Source organism: Anopheles marshallii, chromosome 2 (genome assembly GCF_943734725.1).
Source record: "Anopheles marshallii chromosome 2, idAnoMarsDA_429_01, whole genome shotgun sequence".
Taxonomy (NCBI): domain Eukaryota; kingdom Metazoa; phylum Arthropoda; class Insecta; order Diptera; family Culicidae; genus Anopheles; species Anopheles marshallii.
In genome coordinates, this window is record NC_071326.1 from 90,949,303 (window position 1) to 90,970,675 (window position 21,373).

Here is a 21,373-nt window from a genome sequence, read left to right on the forward strand (position 1 = left end):
ACGGTTGGTTTAATTTTATTACCAGCAGCAGCAGCATGCCTATTGAAGCCCTAAACGAAACCACCCATCGGTACCGATAAGCCGTATTTGTTTCTCTATGTGGAATTCATTGGTGAACTTCTGTGTACTGCCACCATGTGCTGGGGTACTCAACTTTGCGCCTGTTGAATATGCGTTGTGCCACTGATAAACACCTCAGTATGCAGTACTTGTCGCAACAACTCGGCGACAACTCGTTCATCTAACTAAGGCAGCTTAAAGGCTGCTCACTTTAGCAGTCCATCATCGGCGGTAGATCGAGATATCGACGTAGCGCACATTCTGAGGGTACTTCGGCACTGATACGGGAGATCTGTTCGTAGAGAGATTCGTCCACAATCGACCATATAAAAGTGCCATCATCGTGGGTGCGTACCTGTTAGTTTCCTGCTGCCAGGCTAGCGTAGCGGGAGTTTGGTGTATACTTCTGGATCTATATTCACTGCGTGTGCGAAATGAAGCTCTCAATCGTGTTGGCGTTGGCGTTGGCCATGGTGGGTGCAGGTGAGTCAATGGGACCGGCCAGTTAGTCTGGGTAATTATCATCACGATGAAAGCAAAATAAAATGTGCTAACGAACGACGAAAGAGCAAACGAAAGAGGTGATGTTTGAAAATGAGCCGAAGATGAGTGAAAGTGTGCTTGCAGAAGGAGTGTTTTAACAATGTGAAAAGGAATTGCGTTGGAACGAAGCGGTGGTGTTTTTGTTGTTGAGATTTAGATGAAATTTAACAAACGTCCAACCTGCGAGTGAGATTTGAACAGTCACGTGGACTTTTTATTATCTAAGAAATGTAGAATGAATTCTTGACATTACTATTCTTCATCTTTCAACAGAGTATGTTTTTGAGTGCATCAACAACTTAAGTGAAGAGGATGTTTTCCATTTTAACACTGTGGAAAACCACATTATCATGTGTGGCGTGTAGTCACAGCAGTAATTGAATGCAATCGACTACTGTGACAAGTGATAACGTACTAATAACAATAATCATAAAGAAATTGACCATTCAACAGGATCGTATCAGATAAGGATTAGGTCTAAAATCAGTCGACAGGTCAATGATGTAGAGTGTTCAATGTGCAGCGTGTTATCGAAGGCCTTTAAAAGACATAGTCATACCCCAAACAATGGAGCCAACTGGAATGGAAAGAATATTGATATGTTTTCTTAACACAATGCCTGTTATTGCATAATTAATTAACTAACATCGGATGAAGAACAATTCTGTTTGTATGTGTAATGATTTAAAATGCTGTTTGTCGTTGATAAGATGTTCCATGGCTTGACGCTAAAGACAAATGAATGGTAATAAATGTTTAACTCTTAATTCTATGCATCTGCAGTTCCTCGGGAAGGCTTCGGTCCAGGCATGCAGGACTGGGGGTTTGCTGAAGTTCGACCGGGTGCCCATATGTTCTGGTGGCTGTACTACACGACCGCTGACGTACCCTCCCATGCCGATCGACCGCTCGTGATTTGGCTCCAGGGTGGTCCTGGCGCGTCCTCTATGTACGGTAACTTCGAAGAGCTTGGCCCACAGACACTCGAGCTGGACGAACGGAACCACACGTGGGTGCGGGACTATAACGTCCTGTTCATCGACAACCCCGTCGGAACAGGCTTCAGCTATGTGGAGGACTTTTCACTGCTCACCAAAACGAATGGCGAAATTGCGGACGATTTGGTAGAACTCATGAAACAATTCTACACCCTGCAGCCCGAGTTCCGCGATACACCATTGCACATTTATGCCGAGAGCTACGGAGGCAAGATGGCACCCGAGTTTGCGTACGTGCTTGATAAAGCGATCAAGAACGGTGAGATTGATTGCAATCTGCAGTCGGTCGGCATTGTGGCACCGTGGGTTTCGCCCATCGATTCGGTACTATCGTGGGCCGAGTTCCTACTCAACATGGGCTTTGTCGACACGAAAGGCTACAATGCAATCCAGGCTGCGGCTATCGAAACGGAGCACGTTCTCAACCAGGGTCAATGGGAACAGGCGACTAACTTGTGGGGAATGACGGAAAACGTAATACTTCGTGAGACACACGGAATTGATTTCTACAACGTTCTGTTCAAACAGGATGCAGCTAGTACTAGATCACAACTGGAGCAGTTCTCTCGCGACATGAGAAGTGAGTATTTAATCAAACCTTCATGGGTCGATGTGGGACATCTACTAACTTATCCTCTTCCCACCAACAGGTGCAATTGCATCTCGTGCCACCCGCTTAGCGACGGAAGATCGTGATCAGATGTTGGAAGATCTGATGCGTTTTGAGGTAGCACCCGCACTGAGTCTTCCGGCAGAATCGGTCTACGGTGCTCAGAGCGGTCGGGTGTTTAACACACTTGCCGGTGACTTCATGAAACCCGCCATCGATGTGGTAGAACTGCTGCTCAACAACACCAGCCTCGATGTGGTGATCATCACCGGGCAGCTCGATCTGATCGTAGCCACCCCGGGTAATGTGCGATGGATCGAGAAGGTCCAGTGGAGTGGCCGTAACAACTACCTGCAATCACCGCGGAATGCCGTCGGTCAGCACGGTGTGTTGGAGGGCTATGAGAAGAGTTTTGGAAAGTTGGCTGTCTACTGGGCATTGAGAGCCGGCCATATGGTTCCCGCTGACAACCCCATCCTGATGGACTACATTCTTCAGAAGCATGTACCGGTGTAAATTCCGCACCACCACTTGTGACTCTATACCGAAAATCACCATACGGTAATGAAACCCGACGAAACAATAAAGGTTACTATTTGTACTACAAATCATTGGGTGATGGATTCAGCCGCTTTGAAACCGGTAACGGTGCACAATAACCTTTGCGTCGGAAGTGTAGATAATTAATTGATTTAAAGCAGATGCCTGCAGTTTGCCTGAGACATGGTGCATAAAGATCATCTGTTCTCTGACATCATCTGTGTCGTATCGTCGATCAGCTGAGATGCAGAAATTCACGTGTCGATTCGTTGTTATAAAAATACGTGCACAGGTGCCAGTTCGGTTCAGTGTGTCTGGTTCAGTGTTCTTGGGTTGCGTAGCGTATTTTTGTATTTGCGAGTAACATGAGCAGAGTCGTCTATTGGAATGTTTGGACGATGGTGTTTAGCATGTGCTGTTCAACTGTTGGTTCGTAAGCTTTGGGATATTTCCGAAATCCATAATTATGTTCAAAATTTGTAAAGGAAATATTTTGTTTAAAGGTGATTTATGTTTCAGTCGCTACCAATGGATTTGGTCCAGGCAAACAAATCTGGGGCTACAGTGAGGTGCGCCCAAGAGCTTTCATTTTCTGGTGGTTGTATCGAACGGATGCACATCCGGATGCTCCAGAGCACAACACACAAAAGCCCCTTATTATCTGGCTCCAGGGAGGGCCAGGTGCTTCGTCTAGTGGATTTGGCAACTTCGAAGAAATTGGACCACTCGATAGAATGCTAAAGCCGCGTGAAAATTCCTGGGTAAAAGAACAATGTGTGGACTTCTTCGTAAACAGTTCATCAACCTAACTGCTCTGTCTATCTTAGGTTAACGACTATAACGTACTGTTCGTCGACAGTCCAGTGGGCAGTGGGTTTAGCTACACCGAGGATCATTCCCTACTGGCCCGCAACAGCTCAATGGTTGTGAGCGATCTGCTAGTATTTTTAAAGCATTTCTACCACACAATCAGCGCAACCACGACGATCGACTGGGAGAGTAACGTTCCGCTGTACATCGCGTCCGAAAGCTACGGAGGCCGCATTGCGGTTGAGTTTGCGTATGCACTAGCGAAAGAGATCCAGGTCGGTGTGATGCATTGTAAGCTGGTGGGTCTTTTACTCGCGAGCGCTTGGCTATCGCCTCTGGATAGTATAGCGGCTTGGCCAAACTATTTGTCCGGTTTAGGATATCTAGATGAAGCCGGACGTAAACGTATCGCACGTCGAGTGGCGGCCGTGAGTGAGAAAATCGAACAACAACGTCCCGGTATGGCCTTGGATGGATGGCATGGATTGCAGCAGGCTATCATTCAGGAGACGGGTGGAATTAATTGCTACAATGTGTTGAAACCTACCGCAAAGGAGCTACCAGAGGCCGAAAGTGACGAAGGTTAGTAAAACGAGCAATGCTTAGCATGTCAAATAACATGTTAATTCTTTGCCCTTAGCATCATTGTAAGGTTAAACAAAATTTAAATAAGTTCCGCCAGCATTCCCAATGATAATTTTGTAGTTGCTATAGAAACCATAGGTTCGATAATTGCTGGTCACGCAAACCCATTGGTTCCTATTATGAATTAAATTATTATTCATTGATTCAACATCCACCCAAACGGCAGCAGATATTCAAGCCAGTTTCATCCTCATTTCCACCCCGAAAGGTAATTCATTAGCGCCCCAAAATTCTCTCATCACCTATGTACATACCTGATGAAACATTAAATATTCCTGCTACGATTTTCCCCGGGTTGTTCTGATTTGAGTTGTTGTTGTTCACTTCTCCCTCCTTTTCTGCTCTAGTGCTGGAATATGGAGAAACGCTATGGTGGTACGGCGGCACCGGTCCACCGCAAGTTGTTGAATTACACAGCTCCCTGGAACGATTGATGCGTGGACCAGTCTCACATATGCTTGGTATCGCGAACAAACCCCCCTGGGGCAGCCAAAGGACAGCGGTATTCGAAGCACTTAGCGATGATTTTCTCCAATCCAGCATCAGGACGGTCGAGAGTTTGCTTAACGAAACCACCATCGAACTGGTACTGTTTAGCGGTCAGTTGGATCTTATTACCTGTCTGCCAGGGACACTGGCGTGGATGAATCGATTGTTTCAAAAACGAATCGACCATACCCACCTACCACGCCAGGAGGCATTTACGGTCGTTGCAATTAATGGTATTATTGATGGCTACCGTACTGCATATACCGAACGGTTTACACACTATACGGTTCTCCGTGCCGGTCACATGGTGCCGGCTGATAATCCTTCGGCAATGGTACATATATTGCGAGCGCACATCGGTCGATTCTAGCGGCGTCTTCGGCGTGCTTCGGATGTAACAAACCGGAACAGGCAAATAGACCGATTTACCTAAATATTATCTCCAAAGTGGCGCCAAGCGTATGAACGTATACGTATATATTTAAGAAACTCCTAAGAACGAAAAAGTTAACGCTAAGGGTATTGCCATACCTTTATCCATCCTACTCTAACACAATCTTTCGCAGCTGGGCTCCGATTTGATCCAGCGTTCTCTTATCGATCTGTCGCAGCCCTAGGGTAATGACTATCTCTTCGCTCTGCTGCATAAAGTTCATCAGGTAACGGATGGCCGCTTCCGCCTCATCCGAGCTGGCCCCGAACGTGTGCTTGATGGTGTAGATTCGATTCGAACCGTTTATCGGCGCACCGGAAGTGGTACTGTCGTCGCCGCTTAGGTCGTTGTGCGCGTGGCTTCGTACCGTGTACACGTTGGCCACCTTCTGGTGTTGGGTGATGATGAGGAACAGCTTGTTCGCAAACCGGTGATACACAATATCGGTAGGTTGTCCCTCAATAACAATCGTTTCGATGTGATCGAAAGCTGCCGGTTCGTTCGTACTGGTGGCCGTCATCCTGCTGGCGGGTATTTAGGCACTGTGTTCTGGTTTTCGCTTTCTTTTCCAATGCTCTTTCCCTAATGCGCGCCCTGTCCTTCTGTGGGCGTGTGGCTAATGATGTTTGCTAAAAACAAACCCACCCCAACCGGTGCAAATCGATTGCTTCAATACACAGGCAGGATGATGCACACACACCTGAACTCTCTATCGTGAACCCGGGAATGTCTATCTTGGGATGGTTTGATGCGAAATTTGATACCTTGATCAGCGTCGTATATTGTTAACCCACCGTTCCGGGGTGGTATCGCCGCATCGGTAAACACTTCATTCCGTCGTCCCGGATACCAGATAAAAGGGCAAAAGGGGAAAACGCGAACACCGTTCCAATTTTTTTACTGACGGCCCTCACACACGTCGTGTTGGAGCTGCGGGCAACTTTTCCGAAGGATATAAAAATATTCCCTCTCCCGGTAGGTTTCACGTTCCCGGTTGCCGCTAACCATTAAACGCCGTGATATGACCGTTTTTTCTTCCTTCCCGGATTCTACAGTAAATTTCCAGTTACACACAAGAGTTTTCGCATTGCGGTTAGATTCTAACATGCACCTTCACTAAATCCAAGCATCATTTCTCACTTACCGTAGGTTCGTTTGTTGAACTGCTTTCGTAAATTAGTGATACAGCGAACGTTTTACTTATCACAATTTAAGCCAAACAAACGCTCCGTTCCAAACAGCTGACACACAAGGTTGGATCATGCCGCACAATAGCGCGGTTTTTTGTTTGGTCATCGCTGAGCGAATTGTTGATACCATATGAACAAAATAAACTAAATTATTCTTATTACGTACCTGTATCACATTCTCACTATTCTTGTGTAGAGCAAATCTATACCACAGCACAATTAGGACAGAAAATTTATTGCACATTTCCGAAATGCGCTCTTATGTCAAAATTCACTCTACAACTTGGCATGTCACGTGACTTATCTTTTGTATAAACCTTGTACACGAATGACATTTGCTCGTGGCTGTCATATTCGCCGTGACAAACAAAATTCCTACTCATTCCTCGATTGCTGTTTTCAATCATTTGGTGCGTTGTTGTAAAAGGTAAATTGTGGCTTCTTTTACAATTTATCTCATCGTATTCTATTTGTAGTATTCGTCACGTTTAGCTAGAGCTGTAAAGAAATGTATCCTATGGGAGATAACGCTATGGCCGGTCCGTTCTGGAGCAATGGTCCCGCTCCGGGTGCTTTCTATAACTTCCCGGGTAGTTCGGTCAACAATAGCGCAATGCAAGCTCCACGTTCAGACACTCCCGGTGAATTTGGCACACAGCGATCGTAGTAAGTATCCAGCAACGACCGATGAAAATGTGTCCGGTTTGTTTTAACCTCAAACACGCATTGTTTTCTTTCTAGTTACCCAGTAACGACCGGCACATCCGTGGTCGGTTTAATGTTCAAGGATGGTGTGATCATTGCGGCCGATAAGCTTATTTCGTACGGATCGCTCGCTCGCTTCCACGATGTGGACCGTGTGTATCGTATAAACGATAAGACCGTACTCGGTATCGGTGGAGACTTCGCCGACTTTCAGTACATCAAACGACACATCGATCAGAAGGTGTAAGTGTCGAATGCAACGTTTCCGGTGAAACGAATTAGTAATTGTAAACCTTGCTCTCCACAGTATCGACGATCAGTGTCTGGATGATAAGAACGAAATGAAGCCACGTTCGTTCTACAACTGGCTCACCCGGGTGATGTACAACCGTCGGTCCGATTTCCAACCGCTCTACCTCGATCTCGTTATTGGCGGTATGCAGGATGGAGAACCTTTCTTGGGACACGTGAATCTGCGTGGTCGTTCGTACACCAGCAATGTTGTTGCTACAGGGTACGGCACGCATTTGGCACTGCCACTTTTGCGCGAATACTCGGAAAATCCGGCAGCCTACCAACACCTCGGTCAGCCCCAGGCGAACGAACTGATGAAGCGCGTGATGGAGGTGTTATGGTATCGTGATTGCCGCAGCGATCCGAAATATTCGCAGGCCATCTGCACTGCTAGCGGGGTGCAACTGGATGTCGATTGTTTCGTCGCACAGAACTGGGATCTGGCCCACACGATCAAGGGGTACTGAGCTGGGTGGTTTTTACGACTCGAAGTAATTTACAAGCAAATCTTCTAATAAACACTATCGGTGAAGCTCTGGTATATTCAAACAAAGTGTAATGTTAGTTGACTCCTTTCTCTGCATTTAATTGATTCAGCAATTCAGGCCACTCAGGCGAAAGAATGCATAAAAACCAATTAAAAACAAACATTTTATATGAAAAAAGAAAGTATTTTCCATCAGCTTTTCACCTTTCTGCTTAGATTTTGTGCTTGAAATTAATTTAATAGCCGCCGTAAACATGTGAACAAAATTAATTTCAAGCGTTACGTGTCAATGCTTGAATCATTTCTCAACGACTACGTAATACGCCTGTGCCTATGCAACGCGCATCATGAAATATTTCTAATTCAATATGGCCGAATACTGGTTCAACCGCAGTAGAAATCACGCATCGACTTGTGGGTTCCTTTTACTCTTTTGCTTTGATAGCCAGGTAAATAATGTAAATTTAGTCAAACGTTTTTACGGTCACTTGCACGTGTTTATTTTTGCTTTCAATATCATTCCTTCTCCCTATACTTAGTACATACAAACGTATAAGTTACATAAAAATATAAACGTTGGTCATCAAACGATCTCACATCAAAGCCGACACCAGAGGGAACTTCGTTTTAGATCTTTATTCATTTTCCTTTTCCTTGAACTTTAGAACTCGGTGCATGGTTTTGTTCACTGCGTACAAATACTGATAGAAGCTTTTAATTTCCCATCTTCATTCTTCTGGTACTTCACTTTCAACGATTTAACACTTGTTCACGTTGGAGCTGAAGAGAAACCTTCTGGCATCGAAACACGACGAAAGCAACCGCACGAAATGGAAGAAAAACTCACCTAAAAATACAGCTCGTTCTTGACGTAACGACCACGAACAACACTCTCGAACATACACAATCCGGCGTTTAGTTTCATCACACCCAACGCAACGCAACTGTTACACTATTTTCGACAACAATTTCCCGTCCAATCAAAGTTAGTTGAAAGAACAGGGAATAATAATAGATCGTCAAATCAACATAACCAACACCACAGATAAGGACAAAACTGTAACTCAATGAAAATTAGGGTTAAGAACATCACAAAAGTATGAATTCGCCAAAGAAAAACCTAACTGTGCTTTTGCTTCTTAAATAAATTTGAATGAAAAGTAAGAAATAAATTATGCATTTAGCAAGAAATTAACATGAGTTGAATTATTTAATTGAAAGTACAAGTAAAAAATTAACTTAAAACAAACAATAAATGATGCTTAATCCGGTGGTTGTTGATCCAGCCATGATTCGCTATGACCGGGTTGGAGAAGATTGCCCTTCCTTTGACGAATTTGGCCATGTATATAAATTACCACAAGAAAAGGGTATAAGGGGAACATGACCATGAACAAAAGGATAATAAATTGATACATCATTTCGAACATTTGCAGTACTACAAATAAACGTACACTTTATGCAAGTAATAGTGGAGAGAGCAACTTGCATTGGATTCCTTTTCTTTTCTTTGACCATTTCTGGTTGTGTGTTTAACATTATAATTAGTATTTGAAAAACTTACAATGTTGATGTTTTCTCCTGCAAAGCATCCGCATTTCTCCGGCAATTGAGCACAAGTATCTGTGATACCTTTACTGCGCCGTACCGTCATACCGATGCTTTATATCCAAATTCAAGTGACGATGGCACTGCAGCTATCGGACAACCGAGAAGTTCCGCTTTGGGGAAGCTGATGTGCTGCACATCCTTGAAACACTTGGGATCTGTTTCTATACACCAGTTTATAAAGTAGGCGCGACGAGATGTGGATTGCAGTTCCCTTGAAAGTACTACACCTAATATACATACAACCGCTCCGGGAACTCCAGCCACACCGATGAAGCTCGTCCTCATTCCGTGTCTCGTACATGCACTAAGAAACTGATCGGACGCTATCCTGCCTTTGGAAGAATGATTCTATCTCTATGTGATAGAAATAATATATTTCAAACTGTTTTCGACACAAGGCGCGCTAGCTATAATTAAATAGTTCTTTACACGTGATTCAGGGAAAATGCTACGAAATAACTGCACACAGAGATTGGCAAGCGGGGAACTGTACACCTCCTCCTTTCCTCGCAGTGCATTCCATAGAAATCCGGAACCGCTGCACCGACGACTCGTCTGTGTATAGCGAGCACTATATGCACTCTGTATCGCATGACAGTAGAGTTTCGGTTGACTGTGTTGATGTCTCTGCGCGGTTCCGAGCAACGCTTATTTCTTGCTTTTGCTTCATTTGAATAACTGCTACTCCCTTTTCTTTGCAAGCTTCTCGCTATCCGTTAATTGGGATTCATATAATATTGCTACTAACGCTACTATTAAACGTTACCATTTCAGAGGTATTCCCTAAAAACTAGTTTATTTAGATTGGATTGTGGATTAATCATAATTACTTCGAACTTCAATTTATTTCACTTGCTGCTATGCTGGATTATAATATATTTGTCGTCTATCGGCCTTTCCCATTCGCCTCGCACTGTTGTATTATGCAGTAATGCAGTTGCAGTTATTGGTAGAGAAGTAGTGTTAGGTTATAAGAGCTGCAATAAATGTTTCGAAAAGAGAGAAAGAAAAATGGAAATTTTCAAATAACGGCGGCTCAATATCATAATATGTATGTATGTGGCGGAAGGACATATGCAGACAGGGAAGAGAGTAAAGAGACAGAGAGTGTGAGAGAAAGAGAGAGTGGGCCCTGCCTGCCCTGCGGGGGCGCATTATTTAAACCAAACTCCAAACCAATCGATCTCAAGCATTGTCCAAAAATTTGTTTTGATCATTCCTCCACACGTTTGAATATAAAAATCATGAAGAACAACATAAAATAAATTATTTACCTTACGAATCGCATAACAAACAAAAAAGCCCATTATTTCCGTAATATTACGCACGGTTGTATGAACCCATACCACAAAAGTCTTCTCAAAAACTGAAAGCGGAGTGAAAAAATATATGAAAACATGTTCAAAAATTGCACATAAGCGGACACATTGAAATATGCAGAGAAAAGGTAATATGATAAAACAATATCTATAATAAATCATTTCAAGGAACATTTCCATTCACATATTTCTAAGGGTCAATAAGTTTGTGTCAAATATAGATAATATAATGGTAAATCATTATAAATACGTTAACCATCATTAAACGAATGTTGATTTTGCAAAAGTAAGTGTTTAGACGAAATTTTATATTCGAACAAATTATTATCATTGTACACAATCCATAGGCATTGGTTCGGGTAAATAGTGCATATAAAAGAGCAATTAACCATTATAGTAAAAATTCATCTACAATTAAGTGTATACATATATAAATTGCATATAAATATAATAACAGTCATTCATGGAAGTTAAATTGAATATCAATATAAATGTGCTATCATAAACATTATTACAACACAAATGCATACGAGATGGAAATGTATCGAATCATCGGCACAATCATCTGTGAACGTATTGTGCCGATCAACAGATATGTATATATGAAAAAAAGAAACAACAGAGCAGTATGTATATGTAAATGATTTCACTATTCTGCAAAGTTTCCACCACCTAATATGGAATAATTCTTGCATCTTCACATCTGTATGTAATATAGAACCTAAATTTAATTTAGTGAAATTTACTGTTGATATAGAAAATGGTAATCTTCTCTACATGTTTAATTGCTGCAGAATTTTAAATATGATTACAATATTTTTTATAAGTAGCGCTTATAAATGTATATCATAATATCGCCATTAACTGCACAATAAATCCCCAAACATTCAAAAATCAATTATTCAATGCTCATTTTACGACAAGATAATGAAATGGTTGTACATTTAATGCATATATTCGTAATAAACAGCATAAAGATTTTGCAATAAATTTTGTATTTGCAGTCACAATAAATTGAATAGAATCCCCTTGAAAAGCATTTGATGGCATTAATAATAATAATAATATAAATAAATAAATAATACACAATTTATTGGACGGTAAAAAAGGTTAGTTTCATACATAATTTGCCTAACGGGTGTCAATCGAATAATATATCCATAAAATGACAAAATATAGTTTTATATGCACTTATAGAATCAAATATATGTATATACGCATAAAATTGTATATAATAAAAGGAAATGAATTTTTGTTACACCGTGTAAGGTGTATATTGTTGGTATAGTGGATTATTTCATTTAGCATATTATTACTTGCAAATTAAATAAACAGATCATTTACCGTTCATGCAACATATCGCGAAACATTACGCGCTAATAATCAACTGCGTGGGAGTCGCAATAAAAAAAGATCGAACCTGGAAACCCCAGTCGGGAAGGAGGGAAGTCTTCGCTTCTGCAATGAATCACAGAATATAGAGTTAAACATACACAACTGAAGACAACATTATGTTGACACCGAAATGTGATACGCGACAAGTTGATGGTGAATCGTGTATAACGAAAACATTTTCATATATATCATTTAGCTTGCCTACATGTTACCTCTTTGCGATGGTGGCATTGAATATGAATTTTAGCTCTAGTATAATAAACAACAGCACACAAAACGAATATAAATGGGCCACTACTTTTGAGAAGATGCTGCCTAAAATACCAAACTACCGGGCAGTAAAGAGCAGTTTGTAATGAAATATAATTTCACAATAAATCAAAATACATAGCAAAGCTGCAAAAAAGATACGTTAAATATTGTGAAATAATATAAAAATTCTTGTTGTACTTGAAAATTAAAGCAATAGCACCAACAAAGCTTTGTTGTTGAGAAGCGCAAAAAGTGAATTAAAAAAATCGTTAGAAAAGCCAGACCCGGCAGAATCGGCAAAGTTTAAAATAAACGATACAAAATACAATTTAATCAATGACCTAAGGAAAACAAAATGAGAACATAAATAGAATAAAAAAATAAACAAAAAGTTCACTCAAAGCGAGTAGGAGGACGAGAGAAGAAATAGGAAAGACGAGGAGGTACACAGTACAACAGATAAATTTTGGATCGGAAACAATGCCGTACCAGAATATCACGCTGCTAGTTTGGCATTTTTGTGGTTTAGCTTATGCTCTCTTGCATGTGTAGATTAGTGTAAACGGCAAGGTAAAAACTTACCATTTTTTCCGAACACGATGCATCATTCAGCCGACCAAAACTTCGTTGGTCGGTCATACTTTCACACTCCCTTGAGCTCTGTGTTCTTGATGTGGGGGTTGAGATACACGCTGGTGCATAGTCTGGAAGGCTGTCGTTTTGTCGAAAGGGTTTGGAAGAGACCGTGCGTGGTATCTTCATCTTAATTCTTGTCCTGATTAGATGCATTCGATTGGTTTTGGGGCCCTCCACCGCCCGGTCCTGGATATCCTCCACCGTACGGATAGCCTGCGTATCCCGGTTGACCACCGCCACCACCACCGCCACCACCTCCACCACCACCACCGCCGTAGTACTGCTGGTACTGTTGTCCGCCATAGCCGCCAGGTCCCTGCTGCTGTGGGCCTCCGCCGCCTCCATATGGCCCGTTGCCAGCACCTCCCGGTCCACCGGGTTGATTACCACCGGTTGCCGCCGCTACTGCTGCCGCTGCCGCAACGGCCTGTGCTTGCAAGGGCTGATTAGTTTACAGAAATTGAAGATCGCCACAGCAAGGGACGAGACGTGTGTGCCGGTTGCATAAACCACCCGGAAAGGATTGGGAAGGAGAGGGTATGAAGGATTAGATGCGGAAAGGAATACGGGATAAGAGCAGATGCAGGATGATATAGGTATATAAATGTTGCCGAAAACAAATTTGGCAAATAAAAATTACGATAAAAGTGGCCAGAATAGGAAAAAACAAAAACAAAATAACAAAATCAAAACAATGTAAATAAACATTGTTGGTTATAACGTACGTTCTAGACATTCGAATCGAAATCAAAACAAATGGCTGTTATACAGACGATATGTTCCCGCCGTGTTCTTATAAACAACAACCAAACTATAACAAATTATCAATTTATTCTTTGAGATACTTCAATCGACATCGCCATAATCCACTAATAGATCCCAAAATCTTGTCTACATTAATCTTATCACCTTAATGTAATAATCCGATTGGTTGTTTTATATTGGCTCTGTAGTGAGGTCAGCAAAAGAATTGCTGCTCGAAATTCCTGTGGCACGTATATAGGTAATAAATCATCTGCATGTGGAAACCTATCGTCTGTGCAAAAACCATACTAACGAAAAAGCAAGTATGTACATATCAGGTCACGGGCCATGGACGCTTAAAGGCGCGTAGGAACATTAATTTGATCTATTCCAATTTATCCAATCACTTTATCAAGCGTGAATCAACGATATCCACAAAATAATGTTTGATTTAATGCATATCCTTGATATACGCCAAGGTACATATGGTCGTTGTATTGCAGATTAGTTAGGATTGTTAAATTCTTAAAACAACCAGACTAATCAGGAGATTTGCTAATGTTTTTTTTTTCTTTCAAAAAATATGTTTGATAAAGTGAATGCTACACATTTTCCTTGACTATTGGTCCCGCGGTTTTCATGGAATATAGACATTCAACCACGAAGAGGACAGTAAAAGGACCGAAGATACTGGGAAAGTGGGCGAATGGTTTGAATGCGAATGAATTCAGTGACACCATACCTTGTTTGCATTGATCTGTTTCTCGATTGCTTCCGCTTCCTCGATTTTGCCGATCTTTCGATAGTATTCAGCCCATTCTGCACTGTAGTCTGCCTGGCCGCCAACTTGTTGCTGTTGCGGTTGCGCCTGTTGTTGTGGGGCTCCGGCTCCTGCGGCACCCATCACTGTTTGACCTTGCACATTTTGATTAGCTTTTTGTGTTTCACATTTGTTTACAACATAACATACAACAATAAAATAGAAGGATGGCGTAAAAGGAAACAAGGGAGTTTTGCGTTGGCGAAAAATAGGAAAATTCAATCAAAAAACGTAAATATATGACCAAAAGTTCAAAAATAACCAAATAGCAAAAATTTTAAAAATATACCGATCGATATAACACAGCGAAGAAATTAAAATTAACATGAATGCCAGCCATTGGAGAGAGAAGAAGTGTGTAGAGAAAAACAGATTAACACGCCATTTAGAAAGCAAAAGTTATCGCTGAATTCAGGGTGTGATTATTTTTTGAACATGCAACCCATGTTAAGGATTTTTGATTCTACTTGGAAGATTGGGAATTTAAATTACCTGCCATCGTTCCTTGGGCTGCCTGACGTGCTTTAAGCTGTTGCTCAATTACTTCCGCCTCCCTAAGCATTCCCATTTGCCTTTAAATAAAAGTTATAGATTCATTAGCTTGCAAAGTAGCCGGTCACGAATTCGCTCATATCCATCGGCCACTTACTTATAATACTCGATCCATTGTTGCGAGTAATCTGCCTGCGGTTGATGCTGTTGTTGCGCTGCCGCTGCTGCAGCCGCTGCCGCGGCTGATGCTGCATTTACTTGGGCCGATTGTTGATGTTCCCAACCACCCTGCGATTGATAACCGCCACCCCAACCACCTTGCTGGTATGCGTTGGGACCACCGCCTCCACCACCACCCCCAGCGCCATTGTTCTGGTACTGATTGACCGGCACGGACGTGGAGCCGACGTACACCATGTTAATCTCCATGTTGATTTTATCCTGAATCAATCGCTTCGCCTCGTCCACCTGATGCTGTTCACCCTTGCAGGTAAATGTTTTTTCCGTCGTCTGATTCTGTGACGCCTTTCGGTCCATCTCCGTGTGTGCACCGGACTGCTGATTAATCTGTTTGATCGTATCCCCACCGCGTCCGATGATTATCTGCAACATAAACTTACGGTTAGTACCGCGCCCTTTGAAACGCATTCCTTTGAGACGGAAGTCTCCGTCACTCCACTTACACCACATTTCGATACCGGTACAGTGAAGGTGTACTCCAACCTCGTCACCTGCGGTCCATTGTAGTTATTGTAGTTATTATCCTGATTCGGGTTACCTCCCATGCCACCGCGTCCGTGACCACCACCATCACCACCTCCGCCTCCTCCGCGGCCACCTCCACCACCCTGCTGTTCACGGCGCAGCACACTGTCGATCAGATCCTCGATCATTCGTTTTCCTTCCTCGACCTGTGCCTTCGACCCTTGTACAATGCAGCGCCGATCACCCGGACCATCTCCACGGCTCTGCATGAACTGAAGCTTGCAGCCCGATTCGCCTTGAATCTTCTTGATCATCTCACCACCCTTGCCGATTACCACCCCGACGGCCGCCTTCGGTACGAACACTTCCGCCTGTTCAGCGCCATTCATGTTCGGTCGCTGCGAATACGCATCCTTTTCCTGGATCAGCTCATACACCAACTGCTTCGCCTGTTCCACCTTCTGCGGGTCGCCGGAAATACGCAGTGGCTTCTCCATCTCCTGACCCGGTCCATCCTGTATGATCACCATCTTGGCGCCCGTCTTTTCCTGCAGCTGTTTAATTGTTTCACCACCCTTGCCAATGATCAGACCCACTTTCGAACCAGGAATCATCATCTCCTGATATGTGCTGAAGCCGCCACCACCACCACCACCTCCACGGCCTCCGCCACCACCGCCGCCGCCACCACCTCCACCACCCTGACCGGGATGATTGCCGTTGTCCATTGGGCCGTGGTTTACCATCTTGCTGATTAGTTCGCGCACGCGTTGGTTCGGGTCCTGCGATCCACCGCCTCCGGGAGCGTTAGGAGCGTTGAAGTTGTTCTGGTTATTGCTGCTGTTGTTCTGCGACAGACGGGCGGCTACTGCTGCAGCTTGGGCGGCGGCTTGCATTGCAGCCTGACTCATGCCAGTAGGCGAGCTAGCATTATTGTAATCAGACTGTCCACCGAACTTTTTCAATTCTGGCCCCGAATCGTGATCGTCGTGTGGTCTCTTCACTGGTTGGTGCGGCTGCTGCTGCTGCTGGTGACCTCCCGGGTGTATCTTAGCGGCAATCTGCAATGGGGAATTGAAGCAACATACTAGTAAATTCCGAACACAAAGTCACCACATAAAAGACACAAAGTGAAAGCTATCTCATGATGCTTCATTTGGAGGTTTTTTATCGAACCTAGTGGCGGGTCTCGTGGTCAGCGGGATCTGAAGGGAACCGGTAAAACAGTAATTATCACCTTACCAATGGCGCGACATTAACTGTACTCATAATTCTATCTCAATCTCTCTCTTTCTCGCTATGTGAAAACCTCTCCTATAAATGATATGCTAATTTTATGAAGCATTGAAATCACGATCCCGGTGCGTTTTGCTCCTGAACGCACACACACATGCAATACGCACAGGGGTATGTTCGTTACTAAGTGACACAGCGAGACGCGTAAATTTCTAGACGGAATTTTCTGATACCAATACAGAAACAAACCGTATAGGATTAGAAAAAATCAGAGGACGTGTATATACCCTCAAAGCAAAGGATTCTCTTTTGCTGTTCAAATTGTTAAGACGATTGGATAATAATCTCAAGAATAGAGACTTAATTCCCACCGGAAAGGTACACATAAGTTTTAACAATGCATAAAGGAATAAAATTCACCTGACGCACACGCACACACACACATAGACATACACTGAACAATCGTTTCCCTTGCCTTATTTTGCTCGGGTTTAATGTGTCGCCGGGCGCGAATGGGAAAGGATATTTAACTTCTAGGTTCGATGATATCCAAAGCCAACTAAAGAAAAATGTTTCCCGGTTACCACGCTTAACATAATGCAAATGTATGCTTTGGTTTTTGCTTGCTGTCCTTCAAGCCGCACAACCATTTCGCGATTTTAAAGGAACTTCTTCTTCCTCTTTTGCGATTGTATCAGACAGGGATTTTCCATTTTCCACAAGTTTCAGGTAATCAGTGCGATACAATTCTTTTTTTCAAAACTATCCTCGTCTTCACACCGTGTCCATGTGAACATTTTATTTACGATCCTATTAGCGAAAAAAAGGAACAGACACGTTGGACACAAAACTGATACGGGCTGCGTTTAAGGAAAGCGACGGAAAAAGGAAAACATCGATTCTACGATGAGTGGGAAGTTTTGAGAGATTTTTTAAGCATTTTTTTTCGGATGATGAAAAACACTACCACCGCGCAGCGATACGCACAAATACACAATCAGCAAAGAGAGAGAAAAGCGATCGCAGCAACGCAGGGCGCTGTGCGTAAGAAGGAATACAACGCCACAAACTATACCACCTTGTTAGAAACGGTTCTTTATCGATTTTCCCTTCCTTATTTCCCGGCGATGCCGCTTCACTTCTTCCATTCGGATTCCCCTCGTTCACCCCTGCACACTTTAGCCAAGAGACTATCCATAAACAGAGCGCACGCACACACAATGAAGGCGTATGGCACAATGCTGTTCACGCACACCCAGAAAATGTGACGCACATCTAAAGCGTGTGTACACTGTACACCCTTGTGCGAATGACATACAGAGTATGCAGTTCGCGAAAGGGTGCACTGAAACTAGGTATGTGTATGTGAGTGTGTGTGTGTGACGGTTGAGCGGCCGCCATTTTCATAAGTGCGTGTGAAACCGGGGAAACTGTGAAAAGGGAATGCCTGCTGCTTTTCGCCGACGCCAAATATGAATGGGAAATAATCAAGCAATCCATTTCTCTCTTTATGTGTTGTGTGTAGGACATGTGTAATAAATATTGCATAGAAAAGCGCACAGATAAGTCGTACCTTCCAAATCAAAAAGTTGCAAGATTATTTACTACATTTTCGTTTGAAAATGTTCATGTCGCTTCCCATTTGAATCGTGTACCACACCACACCACACCGCACACGCCCTTCCAACTCGTCGACCTAATCGGCCTTCTACTTTTTTGTTCATCCCAGAACCCAAATTTTACTCACTTGTTTAGCTCTCTGTAAAGCGGCTGCAAATGCTGACGATTGACTAAAATTTTGCGAGTTCTGGTTGGAATAATCACTCATTATTAAAAGAAATGAACCGATAAAGTAAAAATGTTCGTTCCACACTGCTCCACCCGGAAGTCAACACCGAATACACAACCTGGGGACGACTTTTAAAACTCGCGCTTCACGGCCCGTCTTCTTTTGCTGCCTGCTGCTGTTGCTGCTGGGCGTCGCTGCCTAATGCCTGTCGCAATTGCCGCTGAACAAAATGTGTGGAGAGTTGGACACGACCCTCGGAGCCGAGGGGCTGCACTAGTTCTTTTTCTTGCCTTCGAGTGGTCCTTTAATATTCTACGCGCGTCTTGCCTATTCCACTTAACCCGGCCACTTCCAACCAGGAGACGTTGTGCCAAACACCACACGCTGCTCTTTCCTTTGCGACAATCCAGCTACCCTCTTGGTTAGAAGCAATCCTTCCCGTTCTATACGTGTGTTGGCGTCGTTTTTACACACTGCCCACCATGGGAAGCTATCGTGTGTTTGTGTGTCGGCGGGTTGGTATGTGACCACAGGCGTATTCGTGGGACTTTTCAAGCCGTTTTCTTGTTTCCGATTATTTCTCTTCTTTAGATTCGCTTGCTCGTTCTATCTCCACTCTCTCTTTCTCTCGCGCTCTTCTTTGGCTCTTGTTGCTATTGCTGGTTAGAATCTTCTCCGATGGGTGAAAATGGGTACAAAAATTTCTTTTTGTTCGCTTTTCTCCAATTTCGTTGCTGATCTTTTCCACAAACTAGGCTACGCTTTCCAACAAGCAAACGGCACGAGTCTCATCATTCAACACGCGATTCTTTCAAACGCAGGGGGAAAAAAGGGCGGCGGCGACGCGGAAACGGAAAATCGCCAGAACGGGCCGGCACACAGCGTGAAATGCACTTTATGTAAGGTTGCGTGTACTTTCTTGTGCGTGTTTAAATAGGACAAAATTATAAAACTAAAGAAAAAGGAACTATGATGCTACTAGGCACGGATAGAAAGCTTTTTCCGCACATCACACAGGCACACGTCTTCTTTCGCACGAGATCAAACGTCAAATCCCTGGGTGTAGCCACGGAGATCGAATGAAACCCGGGTTGCACAATATCAGCGTATGCTGACAGACGCATCCGATAGGCGACTAATGACGTTTGGTTTTGTATGCACAATACAATGGCTCTGTAATTACACACTTTGCAGTTGGATTTCCGATATGAAACTAATTATAAATTTTCGTGAACAACCCTAAAATGTTAACAAACCACTTGAAATAATGATGATTAGGTAACCAAGCAACCAAAACAGTTGTTTTGTTTTTTTTTTATATCGGATTGCCACCCTTACGTCAGTTAGCAAAACTCTGATCTGCTCTGTTCCTTTTCTAGATGAACTGCTTTGCAGAGGTGAAGGTTTCGTAACCATATCAACAAATTTAATTATTATCTATTTATTTGTTTAATTTCTTTAAATGAGTTTAATGGTTTTCTGTTCAATCGATTGATTGATAGTAAATAATCCATTACTTTTTGTAAAAAGTTACAAATTTCCGAGCCCAGGAATCATGGTACTTATGAACCTTGTGCTTCGGAAATGCACAGCTTGTTTACAGTTATCTAATTTGAAGCGTACTGCGATGAACAAAAATGTGATAACAGTTAGAAAAGCCCCAATTTTTACTTACTTATTGAGTACCACAACCAGTTTGCCTTTCGCTTGTTTTGGCCTGTTGCAGAAGTCCTCTAAACCGCTCACGATCGAGGTTTTAGATCCAAAAACCTGGACGAATAACCAACCCGCCAGTCTGTCCTAGAAATTGGAACTAGAACTACTAGAACTAGTTTACACAACTTGACGCCGGCTGGATAAGAAATCTTCAAATTTTCGGATCCTACCCCATTACAAAGGCATATCTTCCTGATAGACGCTAAATAGTGCTCCGACGATCTTGGCGTATTTAACGATCATTATCCTCAGTAAATTAACCTGGATATCAACTTTTTGCGCGGGTTCGAATCCTTGTAGAATTACTAAAGTTTCCAGCTCAATCCTGAGGATAATTATTGGAATTAGTTATTTAAGTATCTTCATAACCTAAAAATACAAATCATTAATAAATCATTGAACGCCATCCGTTACGTACCGAGAACATCTAGAAAGTTTATTGTTAATAGCTCCCAAAATTATGCCCGACCTAATTTTGCTTTGCTAATCGACTAACGCTTCTTCTGCCTTGTTCTCCCGTTTTGAGCTCTGATTCCATTCGAATACAAAATATTTCTCCTGTCCTGGCCGTTCTTCTTTCGCTTTATGAATTCTTTCTCACTTGTACTGAACAAGAGAAAATAAAACATTACTAATGTTTTATCCCATTCTCACCGCTACTTCAAAACGAAGAGCTTGTAACCCAAAAAGAAACGCACAACAACTTTGCGCAAACAAATAAGAATTACACGTGGCATATAAAATTTGAGAACTGAGCATAGAAGTATTTATGGCGAAATAATACATTCTCGCTCAGCCCCAGCATGCGATTGGGACTGGTTATCGAGTAATATGCCTCCATGTGTGTTTACTCA

General features: G+C 42.9%; 5 protein-coding genes across 5 annotated transcripts; 3 read left to right on the plus strand and 2 right to left on the minus strand.

Annotated features, from left to right (window-relative positions):
* Positions 1–494: 494 nt before the first annotated feature.
* LOC128719179 (retinoid-inducible serine carboxypeptidase-like) lies at positions 495–2,727 on the plus strand. Its single transcript, XM_053812802.1, has 3 exons — positions 495–543; positions 1,387–2,181; positions 2,252–2,727. Exons 1-3 carry the CDS (start codon positions 495–497, stop codon positions 2,725–2,727), a joined length of 1,320 nt encoding a protein of 439 aa, XP_053668777.1.
* A 389-nt stretch (positions 2,728–3,116) lies between these two features.
* On the plus strand, positions 3,117–5,065 carry LOC128719922 (retinoid-inducible serine carboxypeptidase-like). Its single transcript, XM_053813565.1, has 4 exons — positions 3,117–3,180; positions 3,271–3,512; positions 3,579–4,143; positions 4,554–5,065. Exons 1-4 carry the CDS (start codon positions 3,117–3,119, stop codon positions 5,063–5,065), a joined length of 1,383 nt encoding a protein of 460 aa, XP_053669540.1.
* A 172-nt stretch (positions 5,066–5,237) lies between these two features.
* On the minus strand, positions 5,238–5,648 carry LOC128709312 (uncharacterized). The gene has a single exon (XM_053804299.1). It carries the CDS (start codon positions 5,646–5,648, stop codon positions 5,238–5,240), a length of 411 nt encoding a protein of 136 aa, XP_053660274.1.
* A 1,026-nt stretch (positions 5,649–6,674) lies between these two features.
* LOC128706971 (proteasome subunit beta type-4) lies at positions 6,675–7,784 on the plus strand. Its single transcript, XM_053801916.1, has 4 exons — positions 6,675–6,779; positions 6,815–6,984; positions 7,060–7,266; positions 7,331–7,784. The coding sequence occupies exons 2-4, from the start codon at positions 6,827–6,829 to the stop codon at positions 7,782–7,784; spliced, it is 819 nt and encodes a 272-aa protein (XP_053657891.1). The 5' UTR covers positions 6,675–6,779; positions 6,815–6,826.
* Positions 7,785–13,144: 5,360 nt separating this feature from the next.
* On the minus strand, positions 13,145–18,842 carry LOC128710388 (far upstream element-binding protein 1). The gene is made up of 6 exons (XM_053805441.1): positions 18,762–18,842; positions 15,757–16,839; positions 15,231–15,676; positions 15,074–15,153; positions 14,504–14,694; positions 13,145–13,459 (listed from the first exon to the last, which is right to left on the minus strand). Exons 1-6 carry the CDS (start codon positions 18,840–18,842, stop codon positions 13,145–13,147), a joined length of 2,196 nt encoding a protein of 731 aa, XP_053661416.1.
* Positions 18,843–21,373: the final 2,531 nt, after the last annotated feature.